The 18,869-nt window shown below is 50.3% G+C and overlaps 1 protein-coding gene across 8 annotated transcripts in view; it reads right to left on the reverse strand.

Moving 5' to 3' along the window:
• Positions 1–18,869, reverse strand: part of TCF7 (transcription factor 7) — a 74,426-nt gene that overhangs the window by 5,703 nt on the left and 49,854 nt on the right. For 3 of the 8 annotated variants that reach the window (XM_062002212.1, XM_062002211.1, XM_062002213.1), the window contains exons 4-10: positions 18,656–18,788; positions 14,724–14,814; positions 10,712–10,798; positions 8,726–8,836; positions 8,281–8,443; positions 7,959–8,066; positions 4,570–4,618 (exon numbers count right to left, since the gene is read on the reverse strand). In XM_062002212.1, the coding sequence (XP_061858196.1) occupies positions 4,570–4,618; positions 7,959–8,066; positions 8,281–8,443; positions 8,726–8,836; positions 10,712–10,798; positions 14,724–14,814; positions 18,656–18,788 (742 nt within the window). Of the gene's footprint in view, positions 1–2,464; positions 2,540–4,569; positions 4,619–7,958; positions 8,067–8,280; positions 8,444–8,725; positions 8,837–10,711; positions 10,799–14,723; positions 14,815–18,655; positions 18,789–18,869 lie in introns of all 8 variants that reach the window. The other 5 variants (XM_062002215.1, XM_062002214.1, XM_062002216.1 and 2 more) reach the window with 3 other exon arrangements.

Raw genomic sequence — 18,869 nt, forward strand, 5'->3', positions numbered from 1 at the left:
CCTCGGCCATCTCATTGGAGAACAACAGATCAAATGGAGAACTCGCTAATGTGGGCACACACCTTTCTTTGATCTTACTAATGAAACACTAGATAGTGATAGAATATGTATTAACTAGTCCAGTATTAAACATGACTTTGCACTGGCTGTGAACAAGAGAAGTGCTATTACTGCTGTCAGTGTCATCCTTACCCGTGGTGACCCAATTAATGCGATAGATATGAAACATGACAGCCTTGTTGAACTGAATATTTAACTCAGAGGTTATTCTACAAGGGCTGTTAATTTCCCAGAGCAGAGAATCCCGAGGAGGAGCTGCGTTTCCCACAGACATCTCAGGATGGAGTTTCAATGGCCGGTTTAAGATGATTGTCCCGGTTTTGGCCAGGATGGACTTATTTTTTCTCCCCAGTAGCTGGCCTGGGGCTGTGTTTTGTATTTAGTGTGAGAATAATGTTGATAACCCAGGGATGTTTTTAGACGTGGCTAAGTAGTGCTGATCCTAAGAGGTGGACTTTTTGGGTTCCTGTGCTCTGCCAGCGAGTAGGGCACAAGAAACTGGGAGGGAGCATGGTCAGGACAGCTGATCCACACTAGCCACTGGGCTATTCCATGCCCAGTATACAAACTGGGTGGAGCTAGCAGGGAGGGGCAGATCGCTGCTGGGACATCAGTCAGTGAGTGGTGAACAACTGTATTGGGTATCACTTGTCTTGGGTTTTGTCTCTCTATTTTTGTTATATTCTTTTTTATTACTATTATTATTATATTTTATTATTATTACTGTTATAATAATACTGTATTTAATTCTAGTTATTAAAGTGTTTTTATCTGAGCCCACATGTTTTACTTGTTTTTCCGACTCTCCTCTCCATCCCCCTGGGAGCGGAAGCAAGGAGTGAGCGGCCGCCTGGTGATAAGCTGCTGGCTGGGGTTAAACCACAATAACGATACAAATCTATCCATCAGTTCACTGATTTAAAGTAACAGAGAAAAAAAAGCAGATCTGATATTAGAGATTGCTGATAATGAACTGGTTAGTGGGCTGGGGTTGAGGTGGCTGTTACACAGCTAAAGGGATTGATCCTTCTCCCTTTGCAAACTACAGCACCCTGGATTGTTTTGTCTGAGTGAGGGGAGGCAGGTGAAGGCTCTAGAGGAGGAACACACAGATTTAACCAATTAACCTCTCCCATGGAGTGTAAAACCTCAGATGGAAATTGTTCTCTGCAGGTGTCCAGAGCAGGCAGGATAGGAGCCCTTGAGCTGGTGGCAGCACGTTAGTACAGGGAATGGCAGGACAGCTCTGACTGACCAGGGCCCGAGAGGCAAAGGTTAAAAAATAAAAGCATGCTGAGGTGTCTGAGCACTAATCAGCCTGGGTTAATCAGGAGGCAGTGCAGAGAAGCTGAATGAAGAGAGCTGGAGGCGGTGGGGAGCTGGGGGAGCTGCAGCCATGCCCTGCACTAGGGCGAGGGTCTTGCACCTCCACCACATTGCCATGTGTCACGGGCATCATAAAAGTCCCTCTCTGGACATTCCAGGTAACGTATGAATGAGACATTAAGAGGGCTCTGTCCAGACTCTTCATTGGTTAATCAGTGGTGCTGGATGCAGCTGGGGAGGGGGGAGCTGTGGGAAGAGGAGTGGGGAGCTCACCCCGGGCTCAGCCACAGGGACCCAGGCTCAGGCTGCCAGCAAGGCTGGTGGCCATGTGCCATTGGGGCTCTCCAGGGCTGTGCTCTGGGGGTTCAGACTTGGGTAGACGAAATGATTTTAGTCACTTCAAGCTGCACATTAAGCAATGCTTTACTTCCAGCTTTTGCCAGAGCCCTCAATGCTTTGCTATAAAAATGTGCTACAAATCGTAGCCCCCTGTCTGGGCTGGAGCGCCTCTGTTCTTTGATGCCCAGGTCCACAAGCTCCCTGCAGGAGCTTTTTCTGCCTGGCTGCATTTGCCAGGTAGCACTTGGTTCATGTACAAAGTCATGTCCATTCCCTGGAAGCCTGAGGCACTGGGTGCTTGCAAACTGTCTCATTCCTTGCGGATCTCCTACTCCAGCCATAGGGGGTACTGCAAAATTTCAGGGTCAAGAGGAGCTGGTTCTTGAAATACATGGTTAGCCCCAGGATAAAAAGGAAAAAGAAGCTCAGTAACTCCCCACTGCTGACCCCAGGGTGCTATTTATGTGACAGGAACTTTTTATGAGGGAAGAAAATCCCACATCAATCACAGAGGTCTCCAGTCTGGAAGCTTTTAAAACCAGGGAAGTCCATCAGCTGAGGAACATGTACAGCATCACACCAACATTACCCTGAGAGGATAAGAGGCCCAAGGCACAGGCTGACCCTCGCAGCTCGGACAGCAGCTCCTGCCAATGCCCAGAGACATCCCCATCCCGGCCATCTGGAGCAGCCCCCGCTCGCCCAGCAGCACCCCAGCAGCGAGGAGATGCCGATACACACCTGCATGGGCCGCACCAGTCCGTTTGTTGGTTGAGGCCAAAGCGAGCTCTGCATTTCTTAGGAGAGGCAGGATCTGAACACAGAAGCATGCGTGGCGGAGAATGGGCAAGGCAGAGGCACAAAGAGGAGGAGGAGCAGGAGGAAGAAAAGAGGCAACATCATTTTAGCCACTTTAACACACGAGTATCGGACTGCAATTTCTTTTTTCCGCAACAGAACAGTGCTGGCACCACCTCTCCTGGAAAAAAGTGATCGTTACGCACATAACAGTGATCGCTGCTGGCAGCTGGAGAGGGAGGGGGTTTGGGAAATGGCCTCAGCTCTGGGAAGTACAGGGAATTCACAGCTCTCTGAATTTCTTAAGCCGCCAAATCCCAGAGGTGCTGCCTGCGACCTGTGTCTGCACCTTACCTGCTCCCTGCCTCTCCAGCAGCGAACAAACGGGGCTGCCGGTGAGCTCAGACTGCGCACGGAAAAGAAGAGGAGGAAACGTTGCAGAAGCAGGCTGAAAGCAGAGTTGGCACCAAAGAGACTCAGGCCCAGGTTATTCTACTCTGCCCCCCACCCCCCATTCCCCAGCCAGTTTTAATGGAAAGCTATTCTCCGTGGCCTTTCCTGAAACGTTCCGGTTTTACTGTATAATTGTGGGACTCATTAGGGTGAAGCTCTGTTTGTTTTCAGGCACATGGTGTTTTGCTGTAAATGGGATTTGACCAGCACTTCTGTGCTGGATTCATGCTCCCTCTTTCAGCCACCACCAGTATCTCCAGTTGTGTGTGACCAGCAGTTGGTTTTCAACACATAACAAGTGCAATTATCACTTTTGTATCACGCAGACTAGACATATATATGTATATATAAATATATACATACACACACTATGTATCACTCTAAAAGTTCATACTCTCCTTCTCAGTCGAGACACTGAATGAGATCAACTGTGTTAACTAAACTGAAGATATTCTTGGGCCAAAGTCATGGGATTGCTTGTTATGGATGACTCAATGAGGTCATCCAGCAGTGATTCATTAAATTCACGAGATAACCCGAACTTTATGAATTAATGCAGGCTGTGGGATTCTGGTCACATGGACGTGCAATCCCCAGCAATAACACCAGAGCTGGACTCCCAAGTCCCAGCCAACAATGGAGCAACCAGATGCAGCCAACTGTATACCTTGGGGTCCCCAGCTCAGGTCTTGTGTAGGTGTGCGAGGCCAGGAGAGCAACAAGCTGACCTGGCACCCTCCCCAGGGAGCACTTCTGGAGAGAACTCGTGTTTTGCTTAGAATGCCAATAGCCTGTCATTTGGCTGACCTAACTTCACCCAAAAGTAAATGACAGCAGTGAGCAGTAGTGACCTGGTAGGCTGGAGAATGGGAAAAACTCACTGTAAGTCTATAGGCAATCACAGAATGGACACAGTGGAAAAAACAGGCTGTCTAACTTCATGTATATGTGATGCTGTAGTGAGCAAGGACAGCCTTCTGATATTTTATAAGTACTATTTAGTGGTACAGATATTATTTATTCCTGAGATGTCAGAAATAGTTGAGAAACCAGCACAGGAATAGCCCTGGATGACAGGAATGTGCATGTCACCAGCTGAAATCTGTCCAAAGGGCCCTTTCTAATCAACAGTGTGGTGCAGGGAGCCAGCTGGTATTGGTTTGCAGCGTGACTCTGCTTCAATTCCAGGTTACTTTGAAATGAAAACCAAACCTGGAGGAGTCCCCTAGGTGATCTTCAATCCCGTCACTGCATTTAGTCTCACATGCAATGCTGATGTGTTTGAGAGCAGTTAATTAATGGTATCTGTAGGGCTGATGAGGCCATTGACCCTGGATGTTTTGAATAGGTTAAGTTTAGTGATGGTTTATATGAAGTTATGCGCTTGCCAAAATCTAATCTTCCCACTATCCGTGTTCTAATTCAAACATGTCTATGGAAAAGTCTCAGAACTGTTAATTTACTGTATCTTAAAAAAGAAAAAAAAGGTATTTCTACAGTTAGGAGAATAAAACACAGTAAAACATGACAACTACTTTGGATCATCCCCCTGAGGAGAAACGAAGGGACAGGCACCGAGCCGCAAGCATTTACCTGAGTTGGAATCTTGCTGCTTTTCCCGTGTCCGTCTCTTCTTTTTCCCCTAGGAAAGAAAAGGAAGGCTATTAGCCCCTGCTCCCAGAGGCCAAGGCTGCTGGCTAGAACAGCTGCTGGCTCTGCCCATCCAGGGGGACAGGAACTGGAAATCACTGCAAGGGGACACGCTCAGGTTTACCTAAGTGGCAATCCCTTTCCTTTCCCCAACTGCCCAGCCCAATGCTCTGGGAACCCAGAAGGAACTCTCAGACAATCACCCACATCTGTGCCTGCACACATGCTGATGGCTGCCTTTTCCTGGGAATAAACCCTAATTTCCAGTACCTCTGGGTCCAGCACCACTGGCCTTTTGACTCAACCCAAAACCCTGCTCAGCACCTCTGCCACTGCCTGTCAGTGCTCCTCAGCCCACCCTGCGGTGTCTCGCCTGGGAAGCCCACCCATTGCTGCTCTAATGGATTAGTTAATGGAGAATTTAATTAATAGATTTAACTAGATTGACAGAATTAACCAAGCTTTACTGCATGCAGTGAAGGCAATATGACCATCAGCTGAATCTCCTGGCCTGTTCTTATTCTTTCCCCCTTTTTATGTTTCTGAAACACGTGTGGCCCATTTTAGCCCCTTCTCTATTTCCCATATGCACTGTAACGTGGTGCCTTACACCCACACAGGAATTGCTCCGTAACGTGTTACCAGGAGGCGCATCCCTGATTTCAAACAGGAATGAAAGTTTCAGGAAATCCCCAGAAATTTACTTTCAAAGTGATACTCATCTATTTAAGTGCTTTCACAGCTCTGACCCCATCTCTCATACTTCTGTTTTCTTCTCTCACTATCAGGAAAACCTGATTTTATCCCTAAACTGTCCCTCTGACTCACAATTAGCAACAACTCCCCTCTTCTCCTAGCGAGCTCATTCAGTGGGGCGCAGTGGCACAGACGCGGGCCTGGGCTGCGAGGAGCCAGCAGCTCATGGGGCTGCCTTGGACCCATGACTTTTTTTATGACTTCTTGTGGTTTGAGTGAAGGTGGAAAGCTCTGAGCTGTGGTGAACTTTTTCTTCAGTGCGGCAGCAACTGTACTTCCTGCCTGATATCTACATCATGTGCTGCAGAAGTGACCTACATTCCTCCTCCTCCCCGATCAAGCTCCAGACAGGAAAGCATCTCGTCCAATGACCACAAGACCTGAAGCAGCTTCTGGCCGCTGCTGGGACAGCCAACGTTCAACTCTGGAGCCAACCATCCATTCCAGCTTCTGGAGAAAAGAACCAGCCCTTGCCAAGACGAAGGATGCTATGGGATTGAGATTTCCAGGGAGGATGAGTGTGCTATTGGAGGATGAAAATGCCTTTGCTCTCCAGATGCTTCCCTCCAGATGTGTGCCCACTGACTCAGCTACTGTCTGGTGCTGCTCTCTGATGTCTCAGAGGGCAGCTCCATGGAAAAGCAGCACCCAGCAGTGATCCTGCAAAGCTGCATATGGATGCTGAGCTCCTCATCCGTGCTTGCAAGCTGCTTCCTGTAACCTTTGCTTTTCCTGCATCATCTCTGGGATTTTTTTGGGGGGGAGGGGTGGTTTTGGGGTGGTTTTGTTCTGTTTTCTCACCCTCCGTGGAGCCTGGGCTTTCTGGAAGGAGAGTGGGCTACATGGATGCTTGTTGTGTAGAAATAAAGCGTCTGCGAGGGAAAGGATGGAGCCTTAGATCAAAGGGCAGAGCCCTTGAGCGGATGGATGGACATCTGAAGACTTACGTGTGCTTTGCTTCGGGTCTTTAATGAGCTCATTAGGCATATAAGATCAAAACAGTTGAGAAAGAAAAGACCTGGAGTGTATCCTGTGCTTCCTGGGCATCGCTACACCAATGCAACCTCATTGAACACAGTGCCACTGAAGTGATTAACATGACTAAAAGGAAGTGAATTTTTTTTTGAAGAGTAACCTTTAACTGTTCCATAGAGGTTTCTCAAGTGCTGGTCCTGACACCATGAGCTATAACGCAGCTTTGTACCTCCTGCCAGCTGCTGCTTCTCCCTGGGAATTCGAGGTCCCTGCGAGCCCTTGGAGCCCCGTTTGTACCAGCGTGGCTGGTCCACTGCAGTCTCCTCCAAAAAGAGCCACTATTTTAGACATAGAGTTAAGTCAGCTCTCTATAAAAACCAAACACAGCTTTTTCTCTGCTCACACTTTGGGTACCAGTTTGGCATTGGCTGCTGTATCTTGGCATAGCCAAAACAGAGGAAGACCAAGGCTGGAGCTTCCCTTCTCACCCTTGTACACAGAGAAAGCTCTTCCAACTCCAGGAATGCATGATCCCAACCCTCAGCATGTTTCAGGGCCCTCTGCACTAGTTACTTTTTACTGCTGAGAATCACCTCTATTTGCTGTGTGGCTCAGTTGCTCTGGTCAGCAGCCATTGCCTGCTTTGGGGGATTTTTTAAACAGAACAAGCAGTGACTACGCCTGTGTCTACCCAAATTGCATTTGAACACTTAGAATATGGTGTGATTGATATGGTCAGGGTCCTCCAAAAATGATCGCTCAGGGTGGGATCAGTGTCCCTGAGGGACAGACAGGAACTTGGTGACTGTCATCCTGCCAGAGTCACACATGCCCTGCAACACAGAGGGCAACTGCTTGGGATGCAACCCCACAGAGAGTCTGAATTTGGCCCTGCAAGACCAAGATTTGCACTGCAACTCATAGAAAGCAGCTTACACTTCACTACCTTGCCTTTTACTAAATTATTTCCCATGATCATGATTCTGCTCCTGTGAGCATGGCTCGGGCAGATGCCCTGTGCTTGTGTTACACTGGCACAACATGGCAGCAGCAACAGCTCACAATTTGGCAAATCCCCCCAACCTTCAGAGTGAGCCTGGGCTTAGCATCCTGTGCCTGACGCTGCAGAGCCCACAGCACTCATCCCTCAAGCTGATAAACAAGGTGATATCAGAGTGAATGGAGCTGAGCAATCTTCAGGTGCCTGTTCAGCACTCCCCTGGCCATCCTGCCCCAAGTTTCTCTGCCCGGTGCTCTGCTCCTGCTGCACAGATCTCTCTGTTACTTCCTGAGCTGCACAAAGCAGTGAGTTTCCATAAAATTATACTGCTAAAGATCATCCACACCACCTAAAAGTTCCTCTTCCTTTCTACTTGTACTTACTGGAACAATGAGTTGTGGTAGCTGAGGAGATGGAATGTTTGTGTTATAGGTAGGCAGTGACCCAAGAGAATGTTCAAAGCACCCCTGAAATGTGAATTTCTATAGCTATCACGCTGTCAGGAATGGCATTAACTGGCACAGGGAGATGTTTGGCAAACACCAGTGGTCGTTTCTGGCCATGCTATGGGGAGGGAGCCTGAGCCGCCACAGCTACTCACATAGTTGTCCCTGGCAGACCAGCCTGGGTAGAGCTGCATGTGGAGCTGCCGTTCCTTGCGAGCCAGTTCGTAGTACTTGGCCTGCTCCTCCCGGGACAGCGCATGCCACTGCAAGGACAAGCACGGCGGTGAGACACGATGCGGCCCCACCATCCCCTCCCTGCCCACCCCACTGGAGACCACCCGTGATGGGGCACGTCCGACTCTGCCTGTTTAAGAGCACACAGGTTTGGAAGCAGATGCTTGTCGCGTGCTTGAGAGCAGCAGCAAGGGCTGAGGATGCTGTGGTGGGATGGCTGTTCCAGGCCCAACACGCTCTTACCCTCCTTCCCAAGATCTGGTTGATCGCGGCGCTCTCCTTCAGCGTGCACTCAGCAATGACCTTTGCCCGCATTTCTTTCATATACAACATGAAAGCATTCAGGGGCTTCTTGATAGTAGGCTTCTTGGCTTCCTTCTCTCTCTTTGGTTCTGGTTGAGGTTTCCTTGGTGGGACCAAAAGAAGAGCTGTCAGCATCGGAGCCCCCTCCAGCCCAGCTGCCTGGTGGCACCAAGTGCAGCAGAAGACTTGACACCAAACCCACCCTATGGCATGAGCAGGTGCGAGGCTTGAGGTTTGCTCCTCGGATGTGCAACGCTGCCTGACTGCAGGCAGAGCCCAGTGGTCGTCCATCCCCACCACCCCATGCAAGCATTCACAGGGGTAAATGAAACAGGCATTAAAGCACCAATGCAGTCGTGGAGCCCTGACGGCATGTCCCACTTACATGTTTCGGTCATAGTGCTCCATCTCTTGCTTGCCGGAGTGGGGCACGATGGCAGGGTGCGGGATGCCGGTGGTGTGCATGCTGGAGCCCAGCATCAGTGGGTGAGTGAACCTGCAACAGAGGGCGGATGAGCTGTGCCAGGAGGGCTGTGCCAGGGATGCCCCAGGGTGCTTGGGCAGCCGGAGCCGTGTCTCCTGAGACAGCACTGTGACGTGGCAGAAGCAGACAGTAAGCAGAGGACATGGAAAGCGATCCTGCAGGTGCTGCCTGGCTGGCACAGGGCAGGCAGCACCCATCACTCCACTGGCAGTGGGCACGGCCGGCCGAGCCGTGGGCGAGTGAGTGGAAGCGGTCCGGGTGCTGCTGTGAGGCCCCAGCTTGCAGTGGGAGCCAGGTGATGCAGATCAAAGGTGCTTCCAACCAGCGGTTTCAGCTACTCAGACAACTCTGTTGTTGCAATATCTTATTAGTGCTGTGGAAAGGAACAGCAAACTTAACCCAGGGCTCGGATGGGAGAGATTAGGACCACCCCACACCTTTCTTTTAACAGAAATAGCCTAAGTCTGAACATGAACCAAGCTGCTACTCTAGGAGGTGCACCTTGCCTAAGCAATGCTCTCCACCAACACTGACTGAGATCATGAGAGGTCTTGCAAGCTCTCAGGCTTCATTAGCTCTCTCTGGAGTTTTAGAGGGTAAAGTCAGCACAGTCAGCCTTGCCAAGCTTGCCACTTTATGACTGCAGCTCGAGATGGCAGAATTGCCCATGGGAGGTGAACTGTTCATTAGATATGCTGGCATGAAAAGAAAAGCTGTTTAATTTAATCCACCAGCACAGTCTGATCCTTATCTGACCAGGTGTACTTTCTCGGCTGCAGCAGTGCTGCAAAATCCACCCCAAATTCCTGCAAGCAGGAGCTCCTGCACCAAGCACAGGGGGGCTGTCAGGCCTCCACGGCAAACCGTTAGCTCCTCTGGCTTTTGCCTTTGAGACTGGGCAAAGCGATGTCTTGGCGAGTGAGAAGGGCTGGCAGCACTCCCCAGCCTCTGCTGCAGGGCTGAGGGTCTGCATTGGATCCAGGGCTGCCCAGGTGAAGGTTTTTGTATGAAGGTGTATGAAGGGTTTGCACGGTTTTCCTGGGGGAAACTTTTGCTAATGTCTCCTCAGGACAATGGAAAGCAGCAGCCGAAGCTGGTGTGTGAGCATCCCTTGGTGCTGCCCTCCCAAAGCCGTGGGGGCTTTGCCCACCAGCATGCTCCAAGGGGGTGGGCTCTGTAACTTCCACTCACAGGGGATGGATTCTGCTCAGCTGGACATCACTGGGTCTGGATATGTTTATAGAGGGCAACATTTACTCCTGGGTGACCAGTATGAATGGTCTGAAGCTACACTATGGGGTTTAATTTGCTCAGTACTGGAGTTGGGTTGTGCTGCAGGGCCAGGTCCTGGTGGGGGGGCATCTCTTGCTGTGTGCAGGAGCTGTCCCATGGCCATGGCAGCCCCACACTGCCTGATGGTGACTGGATAGGGGAGACAAAAGCTGTGCATATGTCTCAGAGAACTGATTTGTGCCGACAGGAGGTCAGCAAATTGCTGCCTGCTGCCTGGTCTGCTTTTAAGGCTCGCACCAAGTAAAGCAGATTGGTCTCTATAGAGAAAAACCTCAGCCGTGGTGGTGGCAGGGATATATTTGGAATTAGAAGCATGGTCTTCACCCATTTTTCCCAATGCTGAGCTGAAGGCAGGGGTTTCTGGCTTTGGTTTGACTTCTGCTGATTAAAACTTGATTTCTAGAATGCTCGATATCCCTCGAGCACCCTTTGGGCCAGATGCTGCCTAAAAGCACCTTCTCTTTCCATGGCTGCCCCAGGGAAGGTGTGTGGCTGTCCCTGGGTGGCTGTGGTCTGCTGCAAGCTCCTACTGCACAAACTGCAAGCTGCGAGACCAGCTGAGCTGCTGCCCTGTCTCACACAGCTCATACTCACCTGGAGAAAGAAGCCCCAGCAGAAAGCGCCGATGAATACGGCTGTCTAAATCCACATGACGGGAGCGGATAGACAGACTGGCTCTGCCTGGGATTGGGAAGAAAGAGTCTATAAAGCATTCACAGCTGCGTGATATTCCTAAAGATACCCTTTGCTATGGGGACTCAGCAGCCATGCCCCAGGAGTTCTGCCTGCTGGGGTGCCGGGGGTGTCCCCTGGGCTCAAGGGGCAGTGTGCGACTTGGACTTGCTGAGCCTCCCTACAGAGGCTGGATCCAGCTCTGACCCCCCTCTGTCCCTGGTGCTGTGTAACATGGCAGCTTTGAGTTTATCCTGTTACAATGCAAAATGCAGAGGCATGCTGCAACATTAGGGGATGTTGCTGTTGCACAGAAGAAGTTGCTTAAAAGATCAAAACATGAATGCCTGGTCAGAGTCTCTCCCTGAGCAGTGCATGAGAGGCTGCACAGCAACAGGCTGCACCAGGAGGATGCCCAGACATGGGAACCTCCCAGTGTTGGGAGAGAAAGCACATACTTTGCCTTTGTATGTGCTTGAGAAATGCTCTGATTTCCCCAGACCACCCTTTTATGGAGGTCTGTCATTTTTAAACCAAAACCAAAAGCTCAGCCCTACATATCTTTGGAAAGTTGTTTCATACTGGGGACCAGGTATGTACCAGATCTCAAGCTAGGAATGATTTTTGAGATATTGTAACAACCATGCAGAAAGTTCCTCGTTGTTCCCAGCAAGGGAGCCCCATTATATGGAGATAGTGTGAAAAAAAACCCAACTTGCTCTGCAAACCTGCCAAAAGGTGCTGCCAGCCTAAAATTGCACATGGAAACTGAGGTGCGTGAGGAGGGCATGATGAGCTGCTTAAATCTGTGCTGATGCTTGTGTTCCTCTGGCCAGCCTGCATAGAGCTGTGCCTAAGACGAGCACCAGCTATTTTCAGTTCTAATAAGAAAAAAACCTAAAAAGCCCATTAAGTGCCGTGCTCTGGGAAGGAACAAGCTCCTGGGTGCCAGTGATTTTGCAGGGCTAAAGACAGCTTCTGCCCTGAAGAGGAATAACACCAGCACCACGGCAGTCAGGCCCCTGGGGAGGAAGAAGGTTTCTGTTTCTGCTGCTCAAGGAGCTGCTGTGTCTCAGCTTGACCAAAATCTGCAGGATCTGTCTCTAGGAAAGGCAGCCGAGGCGGCAGGGCTGTTTACACCCTGCCAGGCAGAAGCCCTCTCCCACCCCTTAGATGTTGGTGGGTATAAACACTCCAACAAGCAGCCAAGTGCTACCCTGCATCGGGAAAGTGAAACAGTCTTTGAAGTTGAAGGCGGCTGCCCCAGGGCTGAGAAAACACTCGGAGCTAATCCAGAAGTGACACGCGTTGCTGCAGAGGCTGAGATAGTGGGGAAGAGAAGGAGCTGGGCACTCGTGACTCCAGCCAGCGTGATTCTGATGTGCAAATTCATGCAATTGCAGAAGCAATCCCTGATGGTTGGGAGTACACAACTACAGACCCTGTCACTTGGGATGGGAGGGTGGCCGTGGAGGGGCTGCTGTGGCACCACTGCCGCATGGCCCAGGGAGCACGTGAGCAACACTATCCACAGCCTCATGGCTGATGCTTGCTGCCAGGCTCCCCTGAGCAAAACTCACTTGACTGGACTCTTGGAGGCTTTTACCTGACTGTCATCCCAGCTAATTAGGAGAGAGGGACTGCAGCTCCTCCTCCCTAAGTACCAATAAAGCCCTGCTCCTGTCTGCCCTGCTCCCGCCTGCCAACTTGTGGAAGAAAAGATCCTTCCCACGCGTGGCTACCCTGGCGTGAGCATCCCTGGCATGAGCATCTCTGGCATGAGCATCCTGGGCACACAGCCCCTGCTGCCTCCTGCCTCCTGCCTGGGATCAACACTGCTGCTTCTGCACCCACCCACACTGATATGCTGAGCAGCAGCTGAGGACTGGGCACTTTGGGAGTGGTTTTGGGACGCTTTGCTTAAATTTTGGGCAGGTAAAGGGATGAGCAAAGGCTCTATCACAGACACACACGCTTCAAGGTGCTGCTCTCTTCTCCATCGGGCCGTTTGTTGCTTTACCATATCTGCTCTATTAGTCACTAATGAACGTGTCTGGCAAGGTTGCTGAGGATGCCAAACCTGCAGAAGCTGGAGCAGCTCTTGGCAATGCAAACTCCCTGCACCACCAACCACGGCAAACCCTCTCTGCAGACCAGACTTCTGTCCCTCCATAGCCCAGGGCTGCCTGTAACAGCATCCCACCCCAGCAGCGGACCTTGCGCTTGGCAAACAGGTTCCTTTCTCACCCCCAACTATTTCTTTCATGTTATGGCACAGTCACCCCAGTACTTGTTTTTCCTGAGGATGAATCACATCATATGAAGAGTTAAATCATCGCCCAAGAGTAGCAGATTTAGCATGGAAGGCAAAATGTAATCTCTTTGAAGCCAAACTCTGTATCAAAGGCCTCAGTCTCTGTTTCCTTGTGGTTAAATATCTGGAACATGAAATCCATAAACAAAACAAAACAAATAGCTAACATTTTACTTTGTGTTTTAATACGCTCTGCCTTTCCCATTCCGCAGCATGTTCTCGTACCTGGAGGTCTCTGCCAGGATTTGCTGGGCTTTTAGCAGCTGGCACCAAGGGGGATGTGGCTGCCTGTCCCCACCATCACCCTCCCTGCTCTGCCCCTGGCCACCCTGACCTGCCACCTGCATCCACCAGTTTCTGCAAGGACCCTGAGCCACAGACTGGGATTAAAGATGAACCTGAAGAGTGAGGACGCTGACAGGGCACGGCTGGCCAGACCTGCTCCCTCAGCGTGCTTACACTCACTGTGACAAAAGCCAGTGGCAATGACCACAGAGCACACACACATGTGTACCTATCTTGTACATGTATCTATTTTGTGTCCCCAGGGCAGGTTTCCCAACAGGCATTTGTGGGATGCCCCTCAGGTCTGGCCCATGCAGGGGGGAACATTTTGGGAGCGCTCCATCTCCTGGCTTGTGCCATAGTCAGGCTGCAGGTACTGGGGTCCCTCACTGGAATAGGCCTCTGGCATGATTTTTTCCCTGCATGCCCGACCCCAAGGCACCTTGGCCTAGTGATGAAGCATCCTCTTAGAATCACAGAATTGTTTTGGTTGGAAAAATACCTTGAAGATCATTATGTCCAACCACTCACCTCACACTACCAAGCCCACCACTAAACCACGTCCCTCAGCACCTCTCAACTACACGGCTTCTCAATATCTCCAGAGATGGGGACTCCACCACCTCCCTTGGCAGCCTGTCCCAGCGTCTAACAACTCTCTCAGTGAAAAAGTTCTTTCTAATCTCCAATCTAAACCTCCTCTGACACAACTTGAGGCTGTTTCCTCTTGTCCTGTCACTTGTTACTTGGGAGAAGAGAAGCCCCACCTCACTATAATCTCCTGTCAGGTAGTTGTAGAGAGTGATCATGTGTCCCCTTAGCAACTTCCTCTCCAGACTAAACACCCCCTGTTCCCTCAGTCTCTCCTCATCAGATTTATGCTCCAGATCCTTTCCCAGCTTTATTGCCTGCCATTCCAGAGGTACTCAGGGAAAGCACTGTTTGTGCTGAAAACTCCAGTGAGAGAGAATTCTTTGTCCTTCTCAAAAAGAGAGGCTTTCCTTTTGATTAGGAGAGGTGGGTAGGAAATTCTCCCCGGGTTTCCTGATCTACACAGGTAGATAGATGTAAGGCAGAGATGGCTGTGAATCAGGCAGGTTGTAACCCTGCATCAGGAATGCCCTAGCTGGGACAAAGCCTTCAGCCTCTCCATGGATCTGCTCCTTATCTCTAAACTAGGGCTAAATCCTTCTCCCCATCACATACCACGCAGGAGGGGTGAAGCCGAGGTGAAAGCACTGTGGAGGTTATGGAGAAGGTGGTTTGTTGAGTCAACAGGGAGCAGGGAGCGGCCAGCGGGCCGGGGCTGCGCAGGGCAGAGCCCTCCTCACTCACCATCCCATCGACGGCGTGATCTGTCCCACTCCGCCGGGAGGCAGCGGGTAGAAACCAGGGATGTCTGAGGTCTGCGAAGGACGGTGCACTCCTGGAGAAGGGAGAAGGAGATGATTTGGACCCAGCACCACATCCCTCAGCTGACCTGGGCACTTCCTGAACCCCCTCCCTGCTGTATCCATGGGCACTTGTGAGCAGCAGGGAATGTCTGTGAAACAGCTGTCTGCAAGTGGCACAATACCCTAACTGCCCTTTTTATTCCTGCGGTTTTCTCTCTGGGGATGTGGTGGGTTGGCCACGCTGCTGCAGAATCGCAAATACTTGTATGTCATGGTGGGGATGGCAGCTTGCTCCCACACAAGCATCATCCCTGCTCTGCACCACCATGAGGCCAAGCAGCAACTTGCTTTGGTAAGGATTTGACGGATTTGGGACACCATTCTGCCCTTCCCAGGGAGTCCATTCAGGTGCACAACTGATGGTCAAATCTGTCTCCTTACCCCGTTCTGATCAGTCACCTCTGGGACTTCCTGTAAGCAGCCAGCAGGGATGCTCCAGCAGGCATCACTTCTACATCAATTTTAAACAACTTGAGTCCCCATTCAAAGCAATTGTTCCACGGGCTCTGTGGGTGCCAGGGAACAGCAGAGGTGGGTATGGTGCCAGGTGGGAATTCACCCTTTGCACGGGGAATCCCTGTGTGATCTTCAAAGCTGCTGGCACAGGCGATGTGGCCGGAGGAGACAGCCACAGCATCTACCTGCTTCTATCTGGACTTGAAAACAGCCCACGGAGCCTGGGGCTGCAGGTGGGACTCAGACGGCAGTGGTGCTGCCAGCAAAAGCAGCTTCCAGCTGACCTCCAGCCTACAAAACTGGAAGGGAGCTGGGGCTGAGCTCTGCTGCAAGATTGTGTTATACAGAACCTGGTCCCCGGGAACAGCCAGATGCCGTATCATCCAGCCAAGCTTGCAGGACATGGCAACTTCAAGCATCAGCTCTGCCCTGGGTGCCTACAAACCTCAGACAACAATCGTGCACAGAGGTTGCCCAGCAGCTCTCCTGGGCAAGAAGTATATTGAATAAACTGGTATTTAAATGCAAGCAATCTCAGAAGTCTGGATTGTTCTCCTAGGTGTACTAACGATAAATTATTAATTAGGAAGGACACCAACAGACTCCAAGCATCTTACTTGGAGTCAGCTAAAGTAAATATATAACTGAACTGAAAGGAATATGTAACCTGGTATGAGAATTTACCTACAGCTGTGTCCAAGTGGGATGCAGCAGCCCACTGAGGGTCAGACAAACCCAGCACGTGCCTTAGGCTGCCTTAGGCAGCTGACAGGACTTCCTGAGATTTGGACCTCCAACAAAACAAGTTGTGTAAGCCAGAGCACAAGTTATTCTTGCTGGCCCAGTGGTTGGAGCACTAGCCACTGACTCAGAAGATGCTGCTTGTATTTCCTTGTCTCTGTGTCCTTGGGCTACTGTGAAATACTTCAAATGGATGCTGTGAGAATGAGAACGATGGTGATTCTCCAGCACTTAGACAGGTGATAATGGGAGATATTTCAGAGATTAAATTAGAGATGGGACACATCCAGATGAACAGGGAAGGAAACCCTCACCCCAGCAGCCCAGGGATGGAGAATGCAAATCTGGTAACAGCTGCACCACAGAGACAGGTCCCATCTGAGTATGGTGGTCTGAACCTCTCCATAAATAGGACCCAGAGGATCCCATGATGGACAGACTGCCTCTGCCTCTGCCACAAAGGTACAGGCTAAAAGGGTAATGGGAGACTGGAGGATGTGCAGCCAGAGGACAGCTTCCCAGAATTACTGACCCACTGCAGAGATGAATGCATAGGGACTGCTCCAGTGCCATAGTTTCCACAGAGAGATATAACCAGCTCATCCTCTTGGTGAGCTGCTCCTGTATTGCTGAAGGCTTTCCAGGCTAATAGGGAGTACCTGGAGGCAGCTCATGGAGAGGGGATTTTGTGCTCTGCAAGGCATCTGCAAAGGCAGTGTGAAGGAAGGTGTGTTGGGTTGCCTTCCCGGGAGACTTAGAAATCTGCACACTTCCTCTGGAGATTCAGAAATCTGCCATTAGCTGAGCTTTTAATAGGTTTATTTTGTTAACTCGTCATATTCTTCTGCTGAGTTTAGAATGCTCTGGTGGCTGACAAGCAACGTGCTGGCTGGAAAAAACTCAGGATGCGCCTGGGTGTCTTTTACATCAGACCTGAATCCTTCTCATCAGCATCTCTGCAGAGTCCAGAACACGGCCTCCAGGTTGAGACCAGTGATAATTCAGTACATCCTCCATCCAAGAGCAGCCTTGATACCCCATTGTTTTAGCAGTAATGTTAACTTGGTGAAGCTGATGTCTCTGGGGCAGTCTGGATCACTCTTGACTGGAGGCCTTGGCCCAAACCATCACAGTTGGTTCTGTGCCTTCATTTTTGTACTGATTCCTGGGCTCTGATGTACTCTGAACTCCTTCATGAATGCAATTTGACACAAAAGTGTGAATTTGTTTGCTTTCACATGAAATCAAGACCAGGTTTGTGCAAAAGTCTGGGTAATAGGAACAGACATTGAAAGACTCGGTTGCACTAATATAATGCTGACAAAGTTTGATTTTTACACTCAGCTTGCCAGTAACCCATGAAGAATGATGGGCTGGAGTGAATTCCTGTGCATGTACCTATATTTTACAGTTCAGGGTTTAATCTCTACCTACTGTACTTTCCTCTGTAGCCTCACGAGGTAACTGACGTGTCCCGGATTCACACAGGAACCCAGAGAGCCAACCCGTGTGACAACCACATAACGTGTGGCTACAGACGCACACACATAACAATCCACTAAGCTATCAGACATTGATCCTATTTAGTCAAAATATTTCCTGTTTCAAGCATTTATTTTCTCAAAATGACAACCTGACAACAGTTCAGGTATGACTCAGAGGAAAGATTACTTTCCATTTTCTGGTTGACTCTGACGCATCACCCCACAGGCTCTGGTCTCGTCTCAAGCTACAGGACAGCTTGCACTGTGAACTGAGCACACTTGATCGGTAGGGCTGGCACTTTTGATATCAAACTCCTCTTGACCAGGATTACAAAGCACTGCCAATAAGCTAAATAGAATCATAGAATCATTTTGTTTGGAAAAGACCTTTAAGGTCATTGAGTCCAACAACTCACTTCACACTGTCAAGTCCATCACTAATCCATGTCCCTCAGCACCTCAACTACATGGCTGTCTCCAGGGATGGGGACTTCACCATATTCCTGGGCAGCTTGTGCCAGTGTCCAACAACTCTCTCAATGAAAAAAATTCTTGCTCATCTCCAATCTAAACCTCTTCTGGCACAACTTGAGGCTGTTTCCTCTTGTCCTGTCACTTGTTACTTGAAGAAGAGACTGATCCCCACCTCACTACAATTTCATTTCAGGTAGCTGTAGAGAGTGATTGTTGACTCTCCTGAGTCCCCTTTTCTCCAAACTAAACACGCTCAGCTCCCTCAGCCACTCCTCATCGGTTTCATGCTCCAGACTCTTTACAGGCTTCATTGCCCATTGCTGGACACACTCCAGCACCCCAGTGTCCTTCTTGTAGTGAGATGCCCAAAACTGAACACGGTATTCAAGGTGCAGCCTCACCAGTGCCCAGTACAGGGGCACAATCACTGCCCTGGTCCTGCTGGCCACACTATTTCTGATATAAGCCAGGATGCCATTGGCTGTCTTGGCCACCTGGGCACACTGTTGGCTCATGCTCCACTTCTACTGCTAAGCAATGCCCCAGTTGACCAAAGCTCTTGACTTTTCCCATTGAGTTGGGACCAAGAAGGTGACACCTTCAGTGGTCCCCAGCACCATCCCCCTCCCACCACACAGGTCCCCAGTAGTGCCATTACCTTGTTTCTGGTTGATGTCTGCAGGCAAGTGGGGCGAGTGGGAGCTGTGGCTGAAATGGTCGTTGCTGTAAGGGATGAGTGGGGTGAGCGGATGGACTCCATGGGATGGCTGCACGACAGGAACTTTGTTGGACTGCAAGACACAAGAAGAAATGGGGCTCAGGAGTTGTCAGCATCTGTGAGCAAGGAGGGCTGGTGCCCTCTGTAGCCCCAT

The sequence above is a fragment of the Colius striatus genome, chromosome 9, assembly GCF_028858725.1.
Source record: "Colius striatus isolate bColStr4 chromosome 9, bColStr4.1.hap1, whole genome shotgun sequence".
NCBI classification, from domain to species: domain Eukaryota; kingdom Metazoa; phylum Chordata; class Aves; order Coliiformes; family Coliidae; genus Colius; species Colius striatus.